Source organism: Lagenorhynchus albirostris, chromosome 3 (genome assembly GCF_949774975.1).
Source record: "Lagenorhynchus albirostris chromosome 3, mLagAlb1.1, whole genome shotgun sequence".
Classification (NCBI taxonomy): Eukaryota; Metazoa; Chordata; class Mammalia; order Artiodactyla; family Delphinidae; genus Lagenorhynchus; species Lagenorhynchus albirostris.
Genome location: NC_083097.1, coordinates 146512148 through 146540059, shown reverse-complemented (window position 1 = coordinate 146540059; position 27912 = coordinate 146512148). Strand labels below are relative to the sequence as shown.

Sequence of the window (27912 nt, the reverse complement as noted above, 5' to 3'; positions counted from 1 at the left end):
GTATTCAAAATTAATGCTAAACGATTTCTTTAATGTGTAGCGTTCTCCCGGAAACATGCCCAGATCCTGTTCGTTATGTTTTCGGCCATAACTGTGTCATCAGTACTTGAAGACTGCCTTTAAGAAGTTTCTTTTGTAATTTAATTTATGAGGGAAGTTTCTTTTGTAATTCAATTCATGAGGGAAGTTCTTATTTATGATAAAAAGGGTCTGAAAAGAGCAACTGACAAATAATGTAACTTAAAAAATAACTTTAAGGTTACAGAATTTTCTTACGTGCTCTGATGGTTTCATGTATAAAGGCATGAAAACATATGTTACACTTACATGACTTGCATAAACTATCACTTTCTGTTAGGATCAAAGAGGATTCGTACAATATTGCTAAAACAATATGAATAGTAACCATTTACGACTACCTATTATGTTCTAGACATTATACAAAGTGCGTTACCTATTTCAATGGTTACAATAGGCCATGACACTGGATGTCTCCTTTTATAGATGAGGAAACTCAGAGAGGTGAAAAGACTTGCCAAAGTTTACACAGCAAATGGAGAGTTAGGAATTCAAGCCAGGTCTGCCTAACACCAAATCTTTTTACTATTAATGATGAGGCATTTCTGTGGGGGGATGTTTGTTTCCTTGCTTATTTATTTTGCTGTCTGTACTAAGCCTTGGCAAAGGTAAGTTCAAATTTTATATCAAATGAAAATCCTAACGATTTATTTCCCCCTTTTCATGTCCATTAATATTTTCATGATGATGTAAAACTACAGCATGATAAACTGAGCCTCAAAGAGATAAAGTGACCTCAGCTCTGCTGTTTGAGATGGAGTGGGAATCCAAATCTCCTCGAAAATGACAAATGGTAGGATCCATTGATCTTGAGTTAGAGACGTCAGCCCAATTACCCCTGCAACCCCAACATAAACAATCATTTGGGGATGTGATTTTTTAAGGTGTCGATATTTAATGGCACCAAAAAAGTGACCTCTCTGAGCTGGGTCTCCAAATGCTGTGCTCAGTTATCTGTACTGCCGCCACTGTGCTGTAATTTTTAGCTGATTACACATTAGTTCATTTAGCTTTGTTTCCTCTTCCCTACTGTGCCATACTATTAAACGAAAGCCAGGGGCCTGGCATCCCTCTGTGCACAGAGCTGGTATTGTCACAGTGTAATAAGGATACATCCAGTCAAACAGCATGGTGTAGCTGGTCTTTGTGTTCAGTGCAAAGGCAATCCCTCGAAGATCTCTTGCCAGCCCGATCAACAGACGCTGTCAGTGGGAAAGAGACACAGTAATTGATTTTCACGTTAGCACAGAGCAGATGGAGTAATAATCAGGCAATAATGACCACATATCTGATTTTGATTCATTAGCTAAAATGTCTCGCTCAGATCTCTTTCTATAGAAAGTCATAGACTTTTTAAGCAAACAGACCATCAAATCTGCTGACCAACTCTGCTTCTTATAAATTGAGCTGAGTCATAATTCCAGTAGCTTAGAAACATTTAGATTCCTAACATACTTTGTTTCTGAATAACGCCAAATTAGAAAAAAAGAAGAGTATTGATAATTCCACGAAACAGAAATGTACAGGGTATAGACATTATTTAATAACAACAAACCACATTGGCTTGCAAGAGATCAGTCCTACTATACAATTTGGAGTCTAACCTGAAAGCACACTGGCATTTAAAGATCCCTAAGGAATATCTTTAGTAACTTAGGACAAAATGAAACTGGCCAGATGACCTATTGGTACTGTGGCATACCCAGAATGGCATTCACATTCCCCAAGCAAGGAAAAGATATAAGGAAAAGAGTTCTTCTACACTCAGTATCAGAAGACTTGAATTTAAACCCAGCTTTACTTCTTAACTGTAAGACTTAAGGCAAGGCAAATTATCAGTCTCAGTTTTCTCATCTCTGAAAGGGGCTAATGATGCCTCTCTCACAGAGGCACTGTCAGGAATAAATTTAATAAATTTATATAAAAGTGCCTAACAAGAGCCTGATACATACATAAGTGTTCCATAAATACTTAGTTTTAGAGAAAACAAAACAAAACAAAATGAAAACTTGACTCTTAAATAGAAGAGATCTGACTCGTACTCTGGACCCTTAATTAAGCTGTCCTTAGGAAGATGCTTGGGAAGTGAAAAAGAAAACCCGTGAACAGATGCTAGAATGTCAGAACAAAGAGTACAAATAAACATAATTGCAGAACAAGGGGGTGGGATAATTGAGATATGCAACTGTGATTTCTGAAGATACTGTTTTCAGTGGAAATATTCTGCCAGGAAATGGTCTCTGAACTATTTCATCAGATTTTCTTTTCTGCACACTTTGGTAATAAATGAAAGTCTCTTTAGGAAGGCGTTTAAATTATCATTAAGGACTTGGAAGTGAATGCTGACCCTCATCTTAATGACTACAAAAATTTCAAAGTAGGAAACAGTTTATGTCACAAGTATCTGTAATTTTTGATCCCCCTTCCCCAATGCCCCATACCTAAAAGGTGACTCAATATAACTGGAAGCTGTTTATAAGAATATTCAGTTTCTATACTGTGTAACAGCTTATAGAATGATGGTAATCTGAATTTCTGAATCTGTGAACCCTGAACTTTTGTTTCTGCTTCTTTAAATAACTTATTCTTTTTCCTTTCATAATCTCACCAGTCCTTGTTTTTCTATAATCGGCCAGTCTCTCTGTGTAGTTCTCTTCTGTGACTGCTATTTTTCTTTAAACCATTTTGCCTTTTATGTAACCTGTTTTCATCACCTGGAACCTATTCTCCTCTTTCTCAGCTTTCCACGTTTCTTGCAGCTTCCAGGACAGAATATGTCTTCTAAGAAGTCTTTGAACAATTCTATTCTGACTAATTCTCTTTGTAGTCTTTCTATTAAAGTGGCCTTTTTTGATGCTATTTTTGTTATGTACACTTACAAATTACAGGCTACTCTTCAAATAATCTTCAGTTTTCACATATACATAAGGTACTCATCACCATTCAACTCTAAATCGGTCAACAGGAGCAATAAGTTTTACTTTGTGTCTAGTGCAAAAGGCTCTTAAAATATTTTAGACTATCCTTATTACGCAAAAAGGTTAATATTTATTTCATCACAAATTTTTTTCTTAAGAGACACCAAGTTAACAGAAGGGCTCTAACTGACTCAAATCTATGAAATTATATCCATTTTAGAAAATGTTACTCCAAAGCAGAGGAAGCATATGACAATATAATAACTAAATATGTTTTCAAAAGATTCGACTGAACAGGAAAATGCAGTGTTAATGTGAGAAACAGATCTCTCATGCTCAAACAATCTTTTATCTCAAAGCAGCAAGAGTACTGTAATAATCTATACAGACACTCAAACAACACTAAGGAAGCACTTTCTTGACAGTCAAAAGATACCCAGTTCTGGAACGAGACCAGGAAAACTGTTAACAAGGAGCTCAACCAGGCTATCAAACAATCTCAGAGATCAAGGGATGATCTGAAATTTAGGGGAGGAAGAGCCACAATTTACCATCTCACTTAAAACAGTACAAAGAGGTTTATTTCAAAAGTTGCCTTTCTCCTACAGTTAGTCAACACTTGACTGACCTGACAAATGAGAGGTCCTTATAAAGTGAGGCTGTCTGGGGGAGTGGGCAGGTCTGGCGTATCTAATCCTAAGGATTCCTTTTTTGGATAGTTCAAGGAGAAACTGCTCGGTGCTGCAGTCTCCTGCATGGTGAACGGCCGTCTGTGTGCCAAGTGTGAGACGGATGGGCTGGGAAACAGTTGAAATGCGGCTCCTTCCACCCTGACCTCCAAAACAGGGTTTCTAATGGAAAGTCTGACAGACCCTTTACTGTAGTGGCACTACTGGGGGCAGCTATAATATTATCCTCATAATTCTACTATATAATAACAACAAAGAAAAAGAAGGTGAAGGGTCATTGTGCTTTGTCTTTAGAATTAAGATGGCTGTCTTCATCCTTACAGCATACTCTTAATTCTGAAGACACATCTTAATAACCTCTAAATAGTTCCAACAAAAGAGCCGTGTCAGAGGAATGAGCAGGCCCCAAGGTGTTTCAACTGGAGTGTTTTCATCTGCCTTTATTGCTCTATCCCTCTCCAGAATTAAGGCAATAACCTGTGATAAATTATTCAGGAACTGCTACAGGGATCAAAGCAAAATCATTCTGTTAAAGTGCTGTTTGCAACATTTGGCACTTAGTGCGAAAACTTTTAATGTGCGCATGCTGAAAATCTAGGATTTTAAATAATTTAACATTGTGGAGTTTTTACGAAGGGACTAAAGATAGCAGGTTCCTATTTAACTGCTCCTCTTCCTCCTAGAAGTTTTCATTCATTTCCCTTAAAACCGATGACGTCATGGCCAAAACAAAAATGATGCATGGGGAGTCAGAGTACTGGACTATATTTTACTATGGGTACAATCACAGGGGGGAAACACGTACTGTGAACTAACGCTTTAGAGCCAGGGTTTGTCAGAGCAATTTCTTTCTTTTTCCCTTTCCTTTGAAAAGAGAAACCCGAGACAAAAATTCAATGTTCTCTTCAATTTTATTAGGACTAAGTAAGAAAACAAAGCTATAAATTTAAGAGTTTTACAGCATTTCCTTCTCTCACAACCGTATTTCAATTTGGCAGTGTAGGTCCTTAATGCTTATGTTTATCCTGAAATCCGCATTTGAAAAATATCTATCAATAAATAGGCAGTTAGAAAATCCTGGTAAGGGTTGCAAATTAAATGAATTTGGCAGTCCTGCAGCATTTTCATAGAGATCTTTTAACGGCATCACCTCCTGTGGATTGGAATACTGAATACTTTATTGAAGAACAAAACAGAACTGTTTTTATCTCTAGTATTTGCAAAATGAAGTACCTGAAAGCACTTCTGCATGTATTATTTATTCATCATGATAGAAAAATAGGCTTAACCTAATAAATTACATTTAAAAGCATTTACTGCAAAAGTTTTGTTTATGATAAAGCAACAGATTTAGTTCTTTATCGGTAGCTTAAAGCACCAAGTTTTCTTTATACAAATTAGACAGATGGTGCTTACAGTAGAATTTACTAAAGGTCTGTCACAACAAATGCAGCCAAGCTGCATATTTAATCACTGCAGAATCTTGTCTACCTGCAGCTGCCAACTGCTAATCCAATTTCCCTGATAAATGTGGCAAGAGACACGATCAGCAATAAAGAGCATCTAACTCCATTTTCCTGCAGGGCGTCTTTTGATGAACATTTAGGACGGAAGCACGGAGTGCACCGTGTGGCCTTGGTTCGTGGCAGCTGCATGCATTCTGAGGCACAGTTCTCAGGTTACTCACTTAATTCTGCCACTATCATTACGTTGCTATTGATCTCAGTAGCTGTTGCCTACACAGCATTACTCTAGATGAAGCTGAATCAGGCAGTTATCATGCATCAAACTTGCTCAAAAGCCTGGAGATCTCCCCTTAATTACTTGTGATTTTATTTGCAAATACCGTTAAAGTGTAATCAAGCAGTCACTTTCCAGGGTCGTTAAGAACTTGCTGGTTTAGGGATATATCACAGGAACTCCATTAAAAATGACTCTAGGAAGATGGTTTCTATCAAACTAGACGGGATTACATCAAAACGGGTTTGGAGTATAATGAAATCTTCAAATGAGACAAATGTAATTTTTATAAAGATAGTGTTTTTCAACCTCATGGCTTCTTTCTGATATAAAGGGCAGCAATAACCACCTTAAAGTTGCAAAGATTTTTCTGGTCATTAAAAATATTTGGGAGACATCTAAAAAATATAGCTAACCTGAGTAGAAACTCTGGTGAAGAATTTCAGCAACACTATAAACACAAAGAAAATCTCTAAGATCCTTTTTTGGTTTTAAAAATTCTATGACTATTGCATGTTGATAAACATGCATTTCAAAAACTCTATGTCAAAATAGAAGGTACAGTATTTGGTTAATTATTTTTTAGTACAAGAATTACACTGAATAATCACCAAAGGCCATCATTCTTCTATTTGGCTTCTTACTGCTAATTTTTTTTTTTTTTTTTTTTTTTGGTAGAGAGAAGAGGAGCCATGCAAAATGACTGTCAATATTTTCAACACATTTCAAATAACAATAAAACATGACTCAAGTATCACCAACAAAGGTGCCTACATTTTCGGTATATATTTATTAGTCTTTTAAGAATAATAACCAGTGTCAATCTATTTAACACAGCCCTGATACATCAGAATTTCAGAAGATGTTATTCCTATTTAGCAGATCTTGTGCTCCCCATCCCCCATATTAAAATATGGGGCTGTTTTGTCACAAACAGCTTGCTACACTTAAGGATTTTACTAATAAAACATAATGTTGTCTTAGATATTATGACTGTTGCCACAGCTGAACTGACTTGTCAAATCAATCCTAATATGGCTCCCACAGGCACATAAAAACCTTATTTAGCTATCAGTTACCCTAATCACTTTGTTCAGTTTAAGAATGCAATACTTCAAGACCAGCTCCTATTTATACATATATGCCTAGCCATTTAATAAAGTCTTGATTTATACAAATTCTTGTTTAAAAATATTTAGAGATGTAGTATTTTAGCATGTGTACATTTGTGCATTCCTCCATATAAATATGTTGAAACATAGAGTGTGGGGTAGATGAGGGAATAGGGACGTTTAAAGTGGTGTACCCACGAGAAATATTCTTTTAAAAGATATTGCCACGAGAGACAAATGCATCATCTAATCATAAGCTCTCTGAAATCATTCGATAACCTCAAAGTCCATTTGTATAAGAAACTAGAAAAGTACTTGTATGAAAAGTACAACTCAAAGACACATGCAATTGGGAAATTAAGATTGATGAAGCACAAAGCACACACAAATACGCAGACCTTTTTCTGAATCTATACATCCTAGAATGAACAAAATCATCTTTCCTCATGTTCGGAAACAAACCCACCTTTACATCTTCTTGTTTAAAGTTGTTATTGAATATCTGTAACACTGTTTCAAAAGAGACTGTAAGAGGCAGCATGAAATTCTCAAATTCGTCCTCATCTTCGCCTATCAGAAAAACAAAAGGGTCATTGCGCTTTAAGATGCATGCTATTGTCCATTAGCCTCCACAGTGAGTGCTTCATTCAGGCTTAGAAATGTTCTTGAGAAGGGGTCAGCCTGCATTCACATCCGTACCACATTTTGTGCTTTGGCTCATTGAATATTCTGGTGTTTTGCCTTCTCTTTTGCACCAAATGAAATAGCAAAATTACTTACCAGCCATTTTTTTTCCTGGCTCTTTATTGGATCAAATAGACTCATGCCCCAGGCTTCTCAGCCCTTCAGCTCTTAGGGCCCCCAGAGCTTCCCTAATGCCTCAAGGAAAGGCACTTTCAAAGCCTCAGAGAACTGGATCTTTTTTCCCTTTCTCTTTAGGTGCCAAGGCCCTAAAGGGCTCACAGACTCAGGTGCCCAGATAGCCCTAAGTTATTATTCTCTTTTATTTATGTTCTTTTTTATTAATTTGTTAAATAGATGTCAGGGAAACTTTTATCTCCAAACGGGATGGGGTCCCTCATGGGTCATTTGGATTTTAAGTACATTCTCCATTGAGTACACTTCCTTTTGCAATAAGCTTCTTTTTCTTTATATAAAAAAGGGAAAAGAGACATTTTCTATTGTTTTTTCACTTTGAAGGTAGAATCTTCATTTAACAAATGGATATGTTACACAGTTGGTAATTTATCCTTTTCAAAAGGAGTTTCCTTCAAATGAGAAAGTTTTCTCATTCATCCTATGCCACAGGGAATTGTGAGTCCCACTTTACTGATGAAGAAACAGGCAGAGAAACGTTAAGCGACTGCTCAAGGTAGCATACTTAGTTGGAGGTGTAACTATACTGTCCAGACCTCCTGATTTCTATGCTAGCAGTTTTTAAGTAGAGAATTAGAGAGGAAATAAGATCTCAGAGCAGAGATCAGTGGTTCTCAAAGTTTGGTCCTTGACCTAGAAGCATCAGCATTACCTGGGAACATGTTAGATACAAAAACCCAGGTTTCATCCCAGATCCAGCAATTTTTGTTTTAAGAAGCCTTCCAGGTAACTCAGATGCATGCAAATGTTTGAGAAACACTGGCCTATATATTATTCTACAGATAAGGAGAGCGAGGTCCAAGGCCACGTACACGGAAAATCAATGGCAGATTCAGGACCTTTTGACTCTTAAGGAGTGGCTGATCTGGCTGACCCTGATCTTTTGTGACTTCTCTTTTCCCTTTAACCTTACATACTTTGTTTCTGGAGTCCAACAGATTCAGGGACTCAGCTTTCTTCAGAAAGAGATGTCAAAAGGCCAATGAGTCTTTCCTAGTATGCTGTTCGACACAAGGATCAGGGTGCTAGGTGAAGGGGAAGGTAAACCAAATTATAGTGACCTCGTGGTGCAATGGTAGTACGTCTGACTCCAAGTTATAAGCCCTGCCCTGTCCACTAGCTATGCGACCAAGTTACTCCTCTTAGATACACCCTCTGTCAACTGGGGATAACATTAGAGACCTTTATAGGAGCCAGTTTTATTTTTCAAAGCCCAGGTCAAATGATAGCTTTCTTAATGTCTGAGCTAAGCTCCCCTTCAAGTACTAAGATCCTACTGCAAGTATTCCCCTTCCCCCTTTGGGTTCTCACAGCATTTTGTCTGATTCTTCACCTTTGTCTGATCCTTTAGACAGCATGTATCAGTCTGCTGTGAATGGCAGATATTTTAGCAGATAGCTAATACTAACACTTAATAATACCACCTATATCATTCTACCACTACCACCATTTGATGAAGGTTACTGTGGAGATTAAATGAGATAAAATTTGTAACATGTATATGTAAATTATTAGATCTATCAGCCTACACTGATAGTATCTTTGGCTTTGCTTCTGGAGAACCAAGACTGCATCTTTTCATTTCTCTGTGGAGAATGATGTAGGTTAAGCCCCTGCAATGAACAGACCCAGTGTCTGGCTCCATCATGTACTGTTTAACTTTGGATACTTAGCTGATCACTTTGTGTCTCAGTTTTCTCACCTATAAAATAAGGATAAACACCTATCTTTTGAGGATTATTGTGTATATTAAATGTATATACAGGAAAAATAGATGATGCACCTAGAACAGTGCCTGGTACATATTAGGGAAATACTGTATTTGAATGAAAAGTAGTTGTTCAATTAAAGGTAAATTTTAAAATTACCTTATTTTCTTAATACCTAATATAGAAAAATTACTAACTGAAGCAAACATCAAATCCTCAAATGTATAATACATTATATTTTAAACTATGTAATCTTACTCTTCTAGTATGGAATTAATGAGAACAGTGATAATGATCACTGCAGGCAGATAAGGGTGCTAGAGAGAGTGGATGCTTTGAAAGTTCTATGCTTGAATCCTGGTTCTGCTACTATTAGCTGTCTGCTTTTGGATAAAGTCTCTTCACTCATCTGTAATTAAGAGACATAATATTTACTTCATAAAGTTAGCTGTGAGGATTAAATGACAAAACACTTGTAAGCCCCCTTGCTCAGTGTCTGGCACTTAATAAATGATAGCCAGGAGCATTTTTGTTGTTTTGAGTTTAACATGAACTTAACAGAGGTGATTATGGTGGTCAAATAAAATGTGACCACGAGGTTGCCAGCCCAATACCCTTCCTCTGGGAGCAAGGTAAGGATGTTTACTCAGAACAAAGACAAACTCAGAACTTGAACATTTAAACCCTTCCTTAGTATACTGAGCTACAGATCAAAAAAACTTCCTGATTCCATCTCTTTCCTCAATCAAATTTTGAGGCAAATAGGGACATCAGGAGCACAAGAGAAAGCCACCAAAATGTGAAATGTGAAGGGAGAAGTCAAGGAGCAAATACTAAAGAAAGCAAGGTGAGCGGCAATTCTACTTAAATGTCACTTCCTCAGAAAGGACTTCACTGACCACTCTAAAACAGTACCACAGTGTGTGCCCTCCCCCCTCACCTACTTTCCCACCCCATAAACACTTCACTGTTCTTATGGGACTTACTATGACTGGCTATTAATTTACATATTTATGCATTGTCTTTCCTACTAGAATGTAAGCTCCTTGGAGAAGGAACTTCATGTGTCTTGATCATGACTGTATCCCCAGTGCCTAGAGGAGGGTCTGGTGGTCAAGTAATATTTGTGTAGTGACTGAATAACAGTAGTTATTTCTTGAGTACTTGTTATGTGCGGTCAATGAATGTGGTACTTAATTTACTTAACAAACACCTATGTAGCTCTTACTACCTTCAAAGCACTGTTGTAAGTCATTACCAGTCACAACAATCCTGTAAACTAGTATGATGATTTCCTTCATTTTACATGTGAACTGAGAGGTTGAAGGAGTTAAGTAGTTTGTCCAACATCCTCTGCCTGGTAAATGTCAGTGAACCAGGGTCTCCAATTAGTTCTGCTTTACCCCCCAACTTCATGTTCCTCCCCCCATGTCTCTGATGGGGTGGAAGGTGTCAGAGGTAGGGACGGAAGTCAGGGTCACAAAATCTCGACTTTGCAGTTGCATGAAGTCAGAAGAGGGTGAAGAACAATTAGCTTGGTTCTGGTGAGGAGAAAGGAATTCCTCAGCAATCACTTGAGTTTAAGGTAGGCAAACGAAGAGACACTGGTGCATTATTCCTATAGAAACGTTTATGTTTCAGTTAGCACTGTTCCTATTATTGCAATGTGATATGTTGTATCATCTAGGCTAGAAAACTGGTCATTTTTTTTTACCTCATGCAACTTTATACAACATCTATTAAGGATTTTTTCCTCATTTGTATTACCCATGGAGGTATCACTTACTGTTTCTGATACGAAAAGAGAAAACATGTGCTCTTACGACTTTACATTCAAGTATGCAGTCATATATTATGTTTAGTATGCCAAATCTACATGTGATCTTTTTATGAATAATAATGGACGCTGCCAGTTTTTTTTTCTAACAGGACAAGGGCCCAGACACCAGTATAATTTGAGGGTGAAGTGCCAATTTATAGGCTACTATTTTCATTGGCATCAGAAAGTAAATACTAACGTAACATCCTAAGTTCTCAGTCATGCATAGATAAAAATAATATTCCTCAGTGTCGACTTAAAAAAATGCACAACATGAGAATTGCGAGTTATGTTTTATTTGGGGCAAAATGAGGCCTACAGTCTGGGAGACAGCATTTCAGATAGCTCTGAGAAACTGCCCTGAAGAGGTGGGGGAGAAGGTCAGTATACATGTGATTTGGGTGAAGGGGGAGTACATCCAATCAAGCGCATTTTTTTAAATGTTTGTTTATTTGGCTGCACCGAGTCTCCGTTGCGGCACGCGGGGTCTTTAGTTGGGCCATGCAGGCTCTTAGTTGCGGCATGTGGGATCTAGTTTCCTGACCAGGGATCGAACTCGGGCCCCCTGCATTGGGAACACAGAGTCTTAACCGCTGGACCACCAGGGAAGTCCCAAGTGCATATTTTTTGCAGAAGGTTTTTGCTAGTCTTGTGAAGGTTACTGCTAGTCACAAGGAGCAGACGTCACCACGAAGGATCTTAGTGCTTTTCTAGGTATGAGGAGATACAAGAATTGGGCTCATAAAGTCGGCTCCTGAAAATATCTAACTATCTGAAGACCTGTTCTGCCAGTTTTTCCCAGAGCGCCTCATCTCTGCTCTCCACCCTGAACTCCTTTCAGGGACTGCTGAAAGTCAGCAGCTGCAGCAGCTCATGATTTGATCCTTGTAGAGGTAGATGGCAAGTGGCAAGGGCAAGTGCCAATCTGTAAGTGATATCAGCTTTTAGGGAAAACCCAAAGCTAAATCCCCTCTACTGGATTTCTGAGGATCTGATTCAACAGAAAAGTTACTCATTTTATGAATTTCAATTTTTTTCCTTCAGAGAAGTCACATTAAAATACAAATAGTAACTATTTTAGTATGTTGGCTCTCAGATATTTTATTTGTAGGCCACTTCATTTGTTATTTTGTATAACTTAAAATCTAGATTGGTGGGAATGTATAATGGTGAAGCCAATATAATATGATGCAGCCACTGTGGAAAACAGTTTGGTAGTTAGTCAAAAAGTTAAACACAGAGTTGTCACATGACCCAGCAATTTTATTCCTAGGTATATGCCCAAGAGAACTGAAAGCATATGTCCATACAAAAACTTAGCATACGAATGCTCAGAGCACCATTATCATAATAGCCAAAAGGTGGAAACAACCCAACTGTTCATCAACTGATAAATGGATAAACAAAATGTGGTATATCCGTACAATGGAATATTAGTCAGCCAAAAAACGGAATGAAGTACTGATGTATGCTAAAATATGGATAAGCCTCAAAAACATTATGGTACATGAAAGAAGCCAGATACAAAGGTCACATATTGTATGATTCCACTCACACTAAATGTCTAGAATGGGCAAATCCATAGAGAAGATAGTAGATTAGTGGCTGCCAGGAGCTGGGGGTAGGGGTAATGAGCGACTACTTTAAGGTACAGGCTTTCTTTCCGGGGTGATGAACATATTATGGAATCAGATAATGGTGACAGTTCACACCCTGTGAATATTCTAAATATCACTGAATTATATACTTTCACAGGATGAATTTTATGGTATGAGAATGTCACCACCCCCACAAAACCACCACCACCAAAAATCTGGGTTTGCTTCCCACCTCCCCCCCTTAAATGTAAACAGTGCAATTTCTCATTTCTTCAAATTCAAATGCAAATTGCAGCTGGGTTACTGGGGGGTTTGGGGAGTGGCCAAGGAGAAGCAAGTAGTAATAAATGATGGTAGCCAACAGTTACTGAGGAATTATTGTATGATATATATTGTGTGAAATAGTTTGGTATTAGTGATAGGTAGTAGTAGGCTGAATAATGTAGTAGGCTGAATAATGGCCCCCCAAAGATGTCTACATCCTAATCCTTGGAATCTGTCAGTATGCTAGGTTATATGACAAAGGAGAATTAAGGTTGCCATCAACTGACTTAAAAATAGAAGATTATTCTGGGTTATCAAGGTGGGTCCGATGTAATCTCAAGGTCCGTGAAAGTGTTAGAAGCAGAAGGGGAAACTCAGAGATAGCAGCATGAGAAGAATTTGACCAATCTTGGAAAAGGGGGCCATGAGCCAAGGAAAGCAGGTAACCTCTAAGTTGCAAAAGGGAAGCGAACAGATTCTTCCTCAGAGCCTCCAGAAAGGAACGCTGCCCTGCTAATACCTTGATTTTAGCCCAATGAGACCCATTTGGGACTTCTGACCTCCAGAATTACAAAATAATAAATTTGTAATATTTAAGCCATTAAGTTTGTGGTAATTTGTTAAAATAGTAATAGGAAACTAATACATCAATAAAGATCAGGTCTAATGCCATGAAGCTCTTAATGAGAATTAAGAGGAGCGGCAAACAAGGAGATACACAGACAGTGAGTGAAGAAAATACAGCTGACCCTCCATATCCATAAGTTCCGCATCCTCAGATTCAACCTACCAGAGACCAGAAATATTTAGAAAAAAAAATCTAGAAAGTTCCAAAAAGCAAAACTTGGATCTGCCATGGCTGGCAACTATTTACCTAGCATTTACATGGTGTTGGGTATTATAATTAATCTAGAGATGATCGAAAGTATACGGGAGGGATGTGCGTAGGTTATTTGCAAAACTATGACATTTTACATAAGGACTTGAGCAAATGCAACTTTTGGTATGGGGGGGTGGGGTGTCCTGGAACTAAGCCCCTGTGTATACTGAGGGACAACTGTAACCCGTTTAAAACCAAGTACCAGTGGGTAATCTCGTAAGAGCCAGTGACTTCTGCAGGTCTAGGCCCATATCATCTGCTGTTCCCCAGCACTTTATTAGGATAGCACTTCTAAAGTTCTATTAGAGGGGCTTCCCTGGTGGTGCAGTGGTTAAGAATCCACCTGCTAATGCAGGGGACACGGGTTTGAGCCCTGGTCCGGGAAGATCCCACATGCCGTGGTGTGGTGGGGCCCGTGAGCCATGGTCGCTGAGCCTGCGCATCCGGAGCCTGTGCTCTGCAACAAGAGAAGCCACCACAATGAGAAGCAACAAAGAGTAGCCCCCGCTCGCCGCAAGTAGAGAAAGCCCAAGCTCAGCAACAAAGACCCAACGCAGCCAAAAACAAAAATAAATAAAGTTCTATTAGAAAAAGGCTTGATAAGTGTGCATAGCTAGCTTTAACTTGGGCCCAAATTTGGTTTTCATTTCAGTTTCCCTCTGAACTGCCTAGGAGTTTTAGCTGGCTTTGAAATAACTTATGGTTTTGGGCAGGGCAAGATGTTTTAGTATCAGTCAGGAAGTGTCATTCAGCTCTTGCTTCTATAGGAAAATAATAGCCCAAGTTCTAAAGGTAGAGTAGCTGCATAAAGGGTATTGGATTTGCCTCATTTTGAGGACCCAGTGTCAGTCAGTGCCCGTAACAGTGCATTTAATAAAATATCTGTCATGATTAACACATACTGAGTACTTGTTTTGTGAAAGGAATTGTTCCAGGCCCTTTCACACATGTTTATCTTATTTAAGCCACATGACAGCTCTTCAAAGTAGATATCTCCATTTAACAGATGAGAAAACTGAGGCACCCTTTAATTCCTCTCCCTAGGGAACCAGAATGTTTATTTTAGTTCCCAGAAGAAAAATACACTGCCTACTGCAGACTACTCACTCCTTTTCTAGCAAACCTATCCTCAAAGTTTCATCCCTGAAGCATCTCATTCCCGGGGGTGCTCTGGACTCTCTACCCTCAAAACCAGGTGAGTTATTAACACTGGATCTGGACTTAATGGGCTGCTTTCTGCCTACAGGGCCAGCTAATTAGTCTTAATTATCTCATTATAGATTCTAAGTATTTCCAGCTGCTTTTTAACCCCTATTGCCCACTTCCCCTCCTCCCACCAAATGTCTATTTTCCAGATAGTCTGTGCCAAGTCATGGACACAGGTGATACATTGATGTATTCTTCCTATTTATCAGAACATCAGCTATTTCTGAGCAAGCTTCTCACTTTCTAAATCCTCCTGGGATATCTACCTCTGTGTTATTTTTTCCATGAGAAGAAATATGCTTTAGCCAATTATTAGACATAAGAACAAATTTCAAAAACTACATTTGACTTTCACTGACCACAGAAATGTAATATACAAATAATAAACATGAATCTTATCTGTTTGATAGAAGTTTGGAAAGTAATCCCTTCTCCCTTCTTCTCACTGCCCCCGAACCTCAAATCAATCATTCAGTCCAAATAGTTCAAATAAAAATGAAGAAGAAAAAGTTACACTGCCTAATTGACTGAGAATGTGAAAGGCAAAGTAACAGTTTAGCAAAAGTGAATGAGAATATGTGGTCAGAGGGCTACAAGTTATATGACTGACCTTGGGCAAGTCATTTAATCTGTCTGTACCTCACTTTTCTAACAGATAAACAATGCAATAATACCTATTTCATGTGGGCTGTCCTGAAGATCAAATAGGAAAATGTATGTCAAAGTGGTCTGCAAACTATAACTTTGTAAACAAACATTATTAATAAAGAAAAGGAAAAGTTTCTTTCCTCAGTACATTTTTACTTCTATCTTTAGTAGCTATTTCTAGAATACTCTTCCCTTTTTATTCAAGTCATTTACTTGCTATTTAAGATTTTTCAAATTTAAGCTAGATATCTTCAGGTGCCAATTACCAATTATAAGCCACAAAGGTAGATGGATACTATGCTACCTTCATCCCTAAAGAGAGAACTCTCTCTTAATGTCTATAAACACCATTTTAATATTAGTATCCCCGTGATCATTAAAAGTATGACTGCTTGTTAGAGTTTGAATATCTGAGGAAGGTACTACTTAGATCCCATCAACATGCTTCTCATCTGAGTAGTTCAAGATAAGGTACAATCATAAAATGTCCAAGGAAAATAAACTATGACACCGAGCAATTCTAAATCTGTGGTTGCTAAAAACTTAATTTGCAACTAACAATATTTAGTTCTCTACAAAACAAAATCCCTTGTTGTATCTCTTTCCCACACTTCCCCTCTGCAATATTTGTCAACTGAATTCACCTCCATTCAAATTAAACAAAATAGAAGGTTTTTATTTATTCAAGTATTTTACACTGAGCAGCTCCCTGGAGGTTCGCCATTTACTGACTTGGGTAATATTATCTTTCCTTTAGTTTATTAGATTGACAAAGTTAACTTAAAAATAACCTTGGGAACTTTAAGTGATTCTTGGTCAGTTACTATTTTCTCCTGTACGTATGCTATCTCATGAAGGGAGTTTTTTGCATTAATTTTTTTTCTTTCACTCTCTCTTTTTTAAAAAATTTATTTATTTATTTTTATTTTTGGCTGCGTTGGGTCTTTGTTTCTGCGTGCAGGCTCTTCTCTAGTTGCGGTGAGCGGGGGCTGCTCTTCCTTGCGGTGCGTGGGCTCCTCATTGCGGTGGCTTCTCTTGCTGCAGAGCATGGGCTCTAGGCACGTGGGCTTCAGTAGTTGTGGCTCGCGGGCTCTACAGCGCAGGCTCAGTAGTTGTCGCGCACGGCCTTAGCTGCTCCGCGGCATGTGGGATCTCCCCGGACCAGGGCTCGAACCCGTGGCCCCTGCATTGGCAGGTGGATTCTTAACTACTGCGCCACCAGGGAAGCCCTGCATTAATTTTTATAATTTCTTAAAATACATGGCCAACATGAAACATCATCATTCTGACGATGAAATGCTTTCAATTCTGTTCTTTATACAAGTGAACATTTCGTCTAGTTTAGCCAAGGAGCAATTTGATAAAGTGGAACAACTGTTTATTGTCAACACCCTCCCCCCCATTTTAATCTGAAATACAACCTGGGGCACATAGCCCCTAATTAAATTCATACAAAGTACAAATTATTGAATAGAAACCAAAATGCATTTCAAAGTAAATATCAATTAATGTGACACCCAATTTCTTCACCTTTTTTAATCACTCCAATTGCAGGGCTTATACACAAAGCATATTCAATTTCTTTTGTAGGATTCAATTAGAATATGCTTTATATTTCAATCTAAGAATCACATCCAATGCTTTGCAAGCAGGTTGGTTAGGCGTTTTTTCTATGTGATTCTTACCCCCCCCCCCAAAAATCACTGATATAAAAAGTTCCTCTTCAAATTTTTCTGTTTAATTTGAGAAGAATTCTCATGATCTAGTATTTCTCTCACTTAATACATGGATCTGTGCTTCTTTTGACAACATCACTACCTCTTCTTTCCTTGTTTCCATGACAGTCAACACCCAATAGAAAAGTACAGAGCCATCTATATAGGAATTCTGACAGCAACATCCAGTCAATCTAGTTTGTGAGACAAGGCTTCAAATAATAAAACTGTGTTCAGCAGCACTCAACAAATGATTGTCTGTAAAGTAATAACTTGAACAGAGAGCAACAAGTGACTAATCGAGCACAAGAGTGTCCAAGTGTAGCTAATCACTTGCGAAAGTAATCAGCCACTTGGTTTGTTTTGTCTTGGAGAGCCCAATGATCAAACTACTCCCAGAGACAACACAGCAGGCTGAGCTGATTTCAGGAGCCATGATTATGGCATTCTGGTTACAGTATACTTGTGTGTCATTCATTCGCCAAATACTAACTGAGCACGAACAATGTAGAGATACTGAGATTGGTACTAGAAAATATGAAGAAGGCAAAGTCTATACCCTAAAGGAGCTCAACATATTTTGGGAAGAAGAGCAACTCTGGTTTGTAACAGGGGAAGGAAGCTCTCTGATAATATATACCACAAATCATCACTTGATGCTTGTCATACACGTTTAATTATTTTTAAAAGTGAAAAACACTAATAAATAAAAAAGTTTCTTTTCAAACTATGTACAAGTTCCATGAGTGTAGCTGCTATTGTTTTTCATTTTATCTATTCCCAGATTCGATTTACTTACATTGAGCATCTACCATGTACCAGGTACTCCCACACAGCCTGTCTTTCCTTTTCCCCAAGGTATCTAAAAACTGCTTTCAGTGTAAACAGATGTTTACCTTTAAAAAAACCCTCTGAACCAAAAAATTTCAATTTATACTTTATATGTCCTTGGGTTAAATATTTCAAAGGAATCCAATCGTGTGAAACCTAATAAGACCCTATTATTCAAGTATATATTTGTACTTCAGTTTTCTCATACCTCACAGTTTGCATTAAGCAATACTAAATAAATGTAGTCTTCAAAAAGGCAGCGTGCAATGCAGGGTCTTTCTGGGCATCATCATGACTATCAATTATCAATGCAAAGATAAGCGCAGTAGTGCTGTGAATACTGACAGTGCTATCCTGTTGTTTAAGCTACCACAGATTTATGAGGGGTTCTTTTGTCCATAACGGCCGTACAAAAAAGGATCTTGACTCATTCCATTTCCAGGTCCTGAAGATGTGCATGACATGAACCTCCTTCTAGGAAATTTCCTTTAGCTAGTTCTGTTTAACTTTGGTCTCCCTGTTTCTTTCATTCTGTTTGACAGGTCATTAAAAGAGCATTTTTAAGGCTTAGGAAACAAATTAAGTCTAGACAAGGGTGTTACTATCTCCTTTAATGCTTGGACAACAGGGAAAGCAAGAAGGCTAGCTCCTTGAGGGCAGGGACCAGTATGCCTGACTGGTCTTTGTCTTGCCCTCAGACCTCAGCACAGGGTGCTCTCTAAATGATTATGGAGGACGATGACAAAGAGTCTGGGCTGCTCTTCTGCTCTCCAAGGCAGCAGCTGAGAGGTAATACAGGCCAGTGTGCAGCATGCAAAGCTGTCACTCAGATCCTCCATTTGCCTAAGGTAGCAGATGATTGGGTTTTGCATGCCTGGTTTACACTCTTCAAATATTTATAGACAGTTTTCTTTGCCTCAAGCCCTACTTGTCACTTGGCCAAGTTTTACATACATGGTTCTTTTAATCTTTCTTTAGAAATCAATCCCACTAAGCTCCTTAGTCATTCTTGTTGTATTTTTCACAACTTTTGGCTGTTTGTCTTTCTGGTAATTTATTCTGTTGAAATGCATGAAAATAACATACATATGGAGCAGAGAAGGGTTTAGTCACCTTTCCATTACAAGGGTCAATGCCTTTTACATACAAAATGAAATTATTTATCCCTTTTCCTTATGTATGATCATGTTTAAAAAAAATTCATGTTTAAGTTGATAGATCAGTTAATACATTGCAAGAGAAAGGAAGAAAAAGTATCATCAGTCTTACATTTTCTAAGGATGATATCATATCGTCATTGATTGAATTCTCTCATATGTCTATAAACCGATTAATTTAACCTGCAGTATCCAAACATGGGGGAAAATGGGAATTCAGAATAACGTGCTCAACACAGAGAGGCCTAAGTGCCCATCTTAAGGTAGCTCGCTATCTACCTGTGGACACTTCTGGCTAACTTCAGCTTTTCAATGAAACAAAAACAAGTTAATTTTTCCCATTAGAAAAGTAATACAGTCAGGAAAATTTCAAATAACCAGAAATGAGGAAAAGTCACCTATAGTGCACTACTCAAAGACAACATTTAACATTTTTGAAGAATTTCATTTGAGCTTTTTTTTTGACGCACTGTTTTTTCCCTCCCAATGGGCATGCTCATAATCATTTGCACAGTTCAATACCTTACGTTTTTGCTTAATATTATATCATAAAACTTCATGTATTACTTTGTCTTCAAGCCATAATTTTTAATGACTACAGACTATTCCATCAAGTAAGTAGATATGCCATAATTTTATAATTCCCTGTTGTTGGACATTTACATCATTGCCATTTTTTTTTCTAGATTAAATGCCATTACAAAGAAAATCCTTGTTTATAAAGGTTTTCTGTATTTACGATTATTCTTTGATTTTGTAGCAGTAAAATTAATGGATCAAAGGATACCCAGAAAATCAGTTTTGAAGTAAAGAGTTAATACAAGTACTATCTGAAGTGAAAAATACCACCTTATATACAAAAATTTGCCTTTTGGCTCTGATGCTAACAAGTGAATGCTCAAATCTCGGAAAGTTGTAGAAAACTGTCAAAGATGGCAAATTCCAATAAGTTAAATGTGGTACTCACAAATACGACACTTCTTTATTCACACAAGTATACTGCTGACCCCTTATTAATTAAGCTTAAATTCTTAACCTTACCTAGATCTACCATCAGAAGACGAGTGAGGGCTGTGTAGAAGGTTGTTCGGCACCTGAAGTCACTGAGACTGTAACTGTCACTGATGCCAAGAAAGGGGAAGTGTTCACTCTGATGAAAGCAAGAGAGCATCCAAAGTTACTAAGCTTTACCTAAACTACCCGGAAAACTCTAGTCATTAATTAAAGGAAATAAGACTCACCGTGTGATTTTTTAACATGAATTTCACGGCATCTATCTTCACAAGTTTTTTTAAAAGGATATAGGTAATAGAAGTTAAGGAATCTGGGGAAATACAATTGTCTTATCAATAAGTAATAGATCACAAAATAACACTGAACTATAACGGCATCAGTTTCTATTTATGAAGAATAAATATTTTTTCTAAAGAGTATTATTCCTATAGAAATGCCTTCCATTCTGTTAAGAATGATAATCCATTATTAACCAGTGCAGTTACTTTTCCTATCTTATACATTTTCTAGTTATGGAAAGGGAGAATGACTTTTATAATTAAGACAAAAAGTTTTTTACTATTAAAGCCTTGAGAGTGGAAAATTAAAACTGACCCTTTTTACATTTTGGGTGTAACATGGAACTTCTTTTCACTTAATATTATTTCATAAAAAATAATTATGAAAGACCCATAATAGGCTATCAAGAAAGAGAAAATTATTCAATTCTAAGAAACATGAGCTCAGTTAGTAGAAATCTAAGGAAGTTCTGCTTTAGATGAAGAAAATCAGAATACAATTAGGAGGATGTAGCAGATTGTATGTCCTCAAGTATTGAAGGCCAGGTTTAAAGGACCTAATATTTCTCAAGTGCCTACTAGGTGTAAGGCATTTTATATTTGTTAACCCACCAAATCTTCATAATTACATTGTTAAATAGTACTTATTATGTCTAATCTGTGGATAAGAAAACAGAAGCTCAGAGAAATTAAGTTACTTGCCCAAGATTATACATCTGTGGACTGAAAGTGCTGACATTTGACCTGAGGTTTGATTACAAAGGCTGTGTTCTTTCTACTGTACCACATTATCACCTGAACAGTTCAACTCAGAATGAGAATAGAGTTGAAAAGTCACAAACATGATCACAAAGCCTAAATAATTTCTGTTTAATGCCATCATCAAAGAAGGGCTGAAGTGGGTTCTAAGAACATCTATTCAGGACACAGACACCCTCTCCTCCTACTTAGGGTTTACTCTAAGTGTTTTCTAGTCATGTGTCTCCTACTCTAGCTAGGGCACCTCTTGGGCATTCCCTACATACTTACTCACACCTTTCTTCAAGCCGTAATAATCTTACATGGTTCCATTTATGTCCCAATGAAAACACTGGCTCTTTTCCTTCACATCATTCCCAAATGCAGATGTATATTAACTCTGTACAGTGGGGCTGATAAGCCTAATTTAAAATTTTAGGCACTCAGGTATGGGTGTAAAAGAGTAGAAAATGCACTGGAACAAAAGTTAGGAAACCTGGGCTTTCAGCTTGACTACACCATTCAATCAGCAGGATGACAGTCTGAGTACTATACTCAGCGACTCTTAGCCTTAGTTTTCCTCTTCAACAAATGAGGATATACCCAAGCTACCTCGGGTTATGAGGGCTGTTGTAAGGATCAGATGATGTAAATGTCTTTGCTAAATGTAAATCAGAGAGAAAATACAAAGAAGCAGAGAATGAACCTTTACAGAATGCTTACTACTTGCAAGGTTAATTCTCACAATCCCATGAGATAGATTCTATTTTTCAAATGAGGAAACAAACTCAAACAATGAAATAAAACTTACCAAAAGACAGGCAATTAGGATGATTTACACTCAAGCCCCTCTGACTCTAAGGCAACCCATTCCAGTTGCATATTAAGCAACTGTATAGTTTGCTTATCTGTATATTATACTGTAAACTTTCTAAGGGCAGTGGCCGCATGTATGCATTTTCCTCAGTACATCGCTCTCAGCGGGTGCTCGATGCACTATGTGTTTCTGGAAGGTTGAAACAAGATCAGGGCTGATAGGTAGCAAGTCTCTCCCTGCTTACAAAGATGCAGATTTGATGATTTTTTCCAGTGTAAATCACTGAGTAGAAGAATTGCCACTCAAACTTCACTCGGTTAAACAGGGGTGGGGATCAATAAGCTAAGAAATATCTTAAGTAATTACCAAATACAATTCTCTTACAATTGCGAAGTTAAAAGTGACAGGGTCTATGGGTAATAAGAATGCTGCCATTAATAGGAATCTTCCTGTCAGTGCTGCTAATAAACAGCAAGTCATGTTTTGACAACAGAATATTTATGGTAGCAATAAACAGAACATTCACAGGAAGAATCTCATATGCCAAAGACACACTTTCTGCAGAACTGCATCTGTGCACTTTGTACCAAGGCCAGCCTCACGGCCTTTTAATTACCTTCTAAAGAAAAAAAAAAAAGGTTAAGAGTGAATTTTTAAACTTTTTCAATAAAGAAAAAAATGAGTGTTCATCTGAATATTTATATTCCCCTATAGGAATTCAATTCAAAGCTAGTTATGGTCCTTAAGAGGATCTATAATTTTTTTTAAAAAGGTAAATAGATACATCATCATTATAATCTTCATTCTTCTCTAAGAGACTAGGGTTCTTGTAAGTTGCACCATTTTAGTTGGGTGGCAGTACTAGGTTAGATTTCAGAGGCCTGTTGACAACAGTTTATAACAGTACACGTGGTAATGGTGGTTAACAGTAACAACAGTAGTAGAAGTCCAGTAGAGTTAGAGAACTTAATAAAGGTCTCACATGGAACTTATAAATGGTAGAGTCAAGATTCAAATCCAAAGTTCAAAGGTCTGTGTGACTTGAAAGTATAAGCTCTTTTCACTAGGCTATCTCATATCCATTTAATTTTAAAGATGCCAAATGATTCTACAGAGATCACTAGCTTCTTGAGATACAACTGAAACTGGAACTAGGTCCTAGAAGCGACAGGGAAACTGTTCTTTTAGGAGGCATCAACTCATTAGTGAGCCTTCATCACACCCAGGACTGAGCAAACTCCATAACCTGGCTGATACTAACTTACAAACAAAATGCTCATAAAATTTCTGTCTATAACCATGTTGTTATGAAACCACTGACAAAGGTGAAGATGGCCTTACTGATAGTTAGCATGACAAATGGAGAAAGGCAAGAAAAAGTTGAAAGAATGGTGTATCTTAGAGATGGTCAAAATTTTGAAAATCTGCATCCTTTGTAAAGAAGGATAACCAAATTGAGAATGCCCTGGTTTCTTAAGTTACAGGTACCACACACTTCAGCAGCTAAGGGGCACAGGAGCACCAAGTATGACTTCAATTCATGCTATCAAGTCTTTACTGAGCAACACCATATTTCATCAATCCTAAAACACCACTGATTATTAGAAAAACATCCTTATTATATGAGCTACTATGAAAGAAAAGGTATTTTAAAGTATCAACAACTATAAAACATTTTATTTACAGAAGTGTTAAAATGTGACAAAATTTGTTTTAGAATCAAAGAAGTAGTATATTAGATGCATGATATTCACTAAGCACAAGAGGGTGGATAATGGTATTGACCTAGGCAATTATGTAAAAGCCATACATACTTACAAATATTACAGATAAAATTAGATCCTGATGATAGAAGAAAGTTCACAGATAAGAAAATTACCTGTTGGAAATTACTGTAGGTAATATAGTATAAATATACTGTAGGTATATAGTATAATTACTGAAATATTAGTTTAGTTATTTCAAAAGTAGAATTATGCTCATGAACCCTACCAGACTAAAAAAATCCAAACAGGTATAACCAAAATGAAACATCTTAAGGGATACTAATAACTACTTATAAGAACTAAGAGTTAAGGTTTAGTATCTCAGTAGGAGGGGTAACAGTATGTTCAAAAGGCCTGCTATGTGATGAAGTTTTGAAACTATAGAGAAAGGAAACAAGAGTCCTAATCCCTAATAATCTACAACTTAATAGGAGAAAGGACTAGCCAATACTAGGCTATATTATATTCATCACCAGAAATATAGATAAGAACTAGGTGTCCGAGAACATTAAGAAAAAGAAAAGGAACGAAAATGAACTATTTAGTAGCACCTACTATGTGACTGGATCAGTAGAACCAGGTGCTTTATTATTGTAAGATGACATAGATATATTGTTATGTATTTACTATCTTATCTAATTCTTACAAAATCCTACGAGATAGGTAATATTCCCTTTCTACAGATGAAGAAACTGAGTCTCAGAGAAATTAAATGACTCATTCATGTTCTTTCAGTTAACATAGTGACTAAGGATTATAACTACTTCAGGATGGCTCTACCAAGTTTTTAGCTAAACCTGAAAATTAAAAGAGACCTAAGTGAGTTACAATGGATCAAATGAAGAGAACAGCACATGTGGTAATTCAGTGAAAGATAATGAAGGGTGTCAAGGGGAAGGCAAAAATAAATTTCCTTGGCCCAAGTATAAAGTACAAATTGTGGTTGAGTGGTAGATCAGGAAATTAGTTATGGGAACTCAATAAGTCAAGTACCATTAAAGAACTCAAGCTTAAATCGATAATTTTACTTTGACCCGAGAAGCAAGTGGAAGTGACTCTGGGCTTTTGGGAAGAAAAATGATCAGATCAAAACAATACTCGAGGAAGGTAATCCTGTGAAGCAAGAATATATAAAGAACTGAGAGAAGGCCTGCATAAGTGGGCTACAGAAGAGGAGTAGCAGATTCTCACCCTTGATGCCAGCACAAAAACAAACAAATAGAGCAGATAAATTACGAGATGACTTTTCCAAAGATGATAGAGACAGCAAACAAAGAAATAAATCAACATTTCTTTTGATGAGAAATGTTAATAGAAGTATGCCTGAGGGATGTTGCTGAAACTAGTTTTATTTAACATTCTGAAAACCATCTGGAGACGGTGATATTTGCTGAAATAAAGCAATACATTTTAATACTGTTTCACAAAAGCAGAATTACTACGGTTTATTACTAAATATTTCCTGTAACAGACATACCCAATTTTACTTCCATCCTTCACCCTTATTTCATTCTAGACCCTTGTTTCATCTTTCATCCTTTAGTCTTTCCTGACCCTCCACCTCATTCAGGATTCACCAAATCCTGGTGTACAGGAACTATGGGAGATAGTCCCAGTCTTAGAGAGTTAGTCTGAAGCCAAATGGAAGCAATTCTTTCTTTAACAGATAACCTGAGCCAGCTTGATGGGCGTCCAGACTATGCACTTGCACAGGGGCCTCTGCTTATAAAGGCCTCTGCTTGGTTCAATGCTCTGCTGATGAGGACTTGAAATTCTTAATCATTTATGAACAAGGCACCCCACATTTTCACTTCGTACTGGGACCCGTGAATTATGTATGTGGTCTTGCAATAACATGATGAAGTTATTAATTCTAAGAATTGTTTAAGTTAACATTATCAATAGAGTAAAGTGAGTTTGGATAAATTCATGAATTTATGTAGAACCCTTTAATGGGGTCTGTTTTTTAAAAGCTAAAGATATTGTGGGTTTTCTCAAACCTTTGAAGATGATGTAATAAGGGCAGCTACCAACAGAGGGCCTAACAGAAAATGAAATTTCCTTTCTCATTATTATCTATCTGAAACCCAGAGACATGTAAATGCTATAAATTTTAGTAAACAATGAATTGCAGTAGAAATATTGATCAATTATTTTTCAAAGGAAGAAAAATTTAAAATAATGATTAATAAACAAACAGAATTTTGGATGAAATGTGACACTTCCCTCCCTCTTTCTCAGCATGTAAAATAAGTAAGTTTATTTGATAGCTCTGTATGACCCTTATTCTTGCTCCAGTTTTCCTGGCAGCTTCCTTGTCCTAATCACTTAAACAATCTTACTCCTTTCCCAAATTAGATAGAAACTAGAATTTATGACTGGAAATCATTTCAAAGCAGGAAAAAGATCCCCAGGTATTAAACCTAACTGTGGAGGGCTGCCCCAGGACAGAGTCATTTCAACTCTGTGCCTGTTAGAGAAAGCTATTTAGAATCTGGAATTCTTGAAATTTAGTCTTGGAAATTTAAAAAGTACATTAAAAAGTTACTAGATATGCTTGCTAAGTGTATCATATATGCCACATGTAATGAATCTGTCGGGAAAACAAACTTTCTCTCAAAAAGGCCACTAGATTTTAAAATTACAATAATCTTACCAGTTTAGAAAGCTTCAAATTTACCAACAGAAACCTTGGGGTGAATGCAACAAGGGCTTTCCAGTAGGACTTAACATAATGGTATCCTCCTCACACACATTATTCTTTGGAAAACTAGACTATTTCTAAAAACATCAAGTCCGCCTTTTCCAAGTGAAGACAAATTCCCTTAGAGAAGAGCTTGTAGGAGAAATACCCAACTTTCCTGTTTAGGACATTCAGTTCTATTTTCTGATTAACTTAAGGCAGAAGTCCTCAAAGTACGGTCCTTGAGCCACCAGCATCACCTGGAATTGATGAAAATGCAAATTCTCAGGCCTCAGTCTGACCCCTCCTAAAACAGAAACTCTGGGGGTGGGGGTGGGGTCCAGGAATTTGTATCTTAACAAGAACTCCAGTGATTCTGATTATCACTAAGGTTTGAGACAGTAACCATCAGGGCCAGGTTACCATTCCAGGTTACTCTGCCTTAGGCAAGTAAACACAAGGCTTTTTAGCGCTTCTCAAAAATGAGGATCTTTTGTGATTTCAATTTCCAAACAACCAGTCAGATACAAGACCACCAAAGTTCAGAGAAGGGCTGTGAGGACCATAAATAACAAGTAAGATTCACTCTGAAGAAGATAAAAATAGAAAAAACAAAAAAATAACTATTTGAAGACATGCATTATAAAAGTAATAAGGAACATTTAAAAATTTTATAGTAAGATAACATGCTTTTCATTTGTTACTAGTATTTTAAATATAAATATTTTGAATATTACTATATAAACATACTTCCATTTATAGAGGCCAAAAGGTGATGATTTTTATCTTGCATAACTGTTTCTATTGCTGAAGAGTGTCACCTTATTTTTAACACAGAAGTAATGTATTGCTTTAAAATCAGGATTTAAAAACACATTACAATAAAGAAATCGATTAGAAACAACAAAACATGCATTAAGTAACCAGCAACTGCACTGAAATAGATACACCACTCACATATTCCATTATGTAAATGAATTCAAAGATATTTCATGACTGATCAGCTAGAAGGGACATAATGATTTATAATTCAAATAACTGAGCAGTGAAATCAAATTGAGTTAATATATATTTTTAAATATGCAAACCTGAAATAATTGTTTAAAAATATAAATCAATGTACCCAAGTTGAAATTATGCCTATCCCTTGGTTTAAAACGCAAGCTATTAAACTTTTATCTAATAAGCTTTCTGAAAATACGGTTCTTTTATTAACTTCAAAAAAGGAGTGCTCAAAAGCAGTAAGTGACTTGTAAGATAAATGGTTATAATCTCAGGATTAAAGAATATATAAAAGGTATAAGTGATAGGAAAGGATCTTTAATAGCAGACACAAATAAATTAGGCATTATGTAAATCATACAAAAAATAATACA

General features: G+C 37.0%; 1 protein-coding gene across 1 annotated transcript in view; it reads right to left on the bottom strand.

The window, feature by feature from the left end:
* Positions 1–27912, bottom strand: part of RANBP17 (RAN binding protein 17) — a 316339-nt gene that overhangs the window by 66138 nt on the left and 222289 nt on the right. The window contains exons 17-20 of the mRNA XM_060144179.1: positions 20482–20545; positions 20282–20390; positions 7004–7107; positions 1192–1280 (exon numbers count right to left, since the gene is read on the bottom strand). Of these exons, the coding sequence (XP_060000162.1) occupies positions 1192–1280; positions 7004–7107; positions 20282–20390; positions 20482–20545 (366 nt within the window). The remainder of the gene's footprint in view (positions 1–1191; positions 1281–7003; positions 7108–20281; positions 20391–20481; positions 20546–27912) is intronic.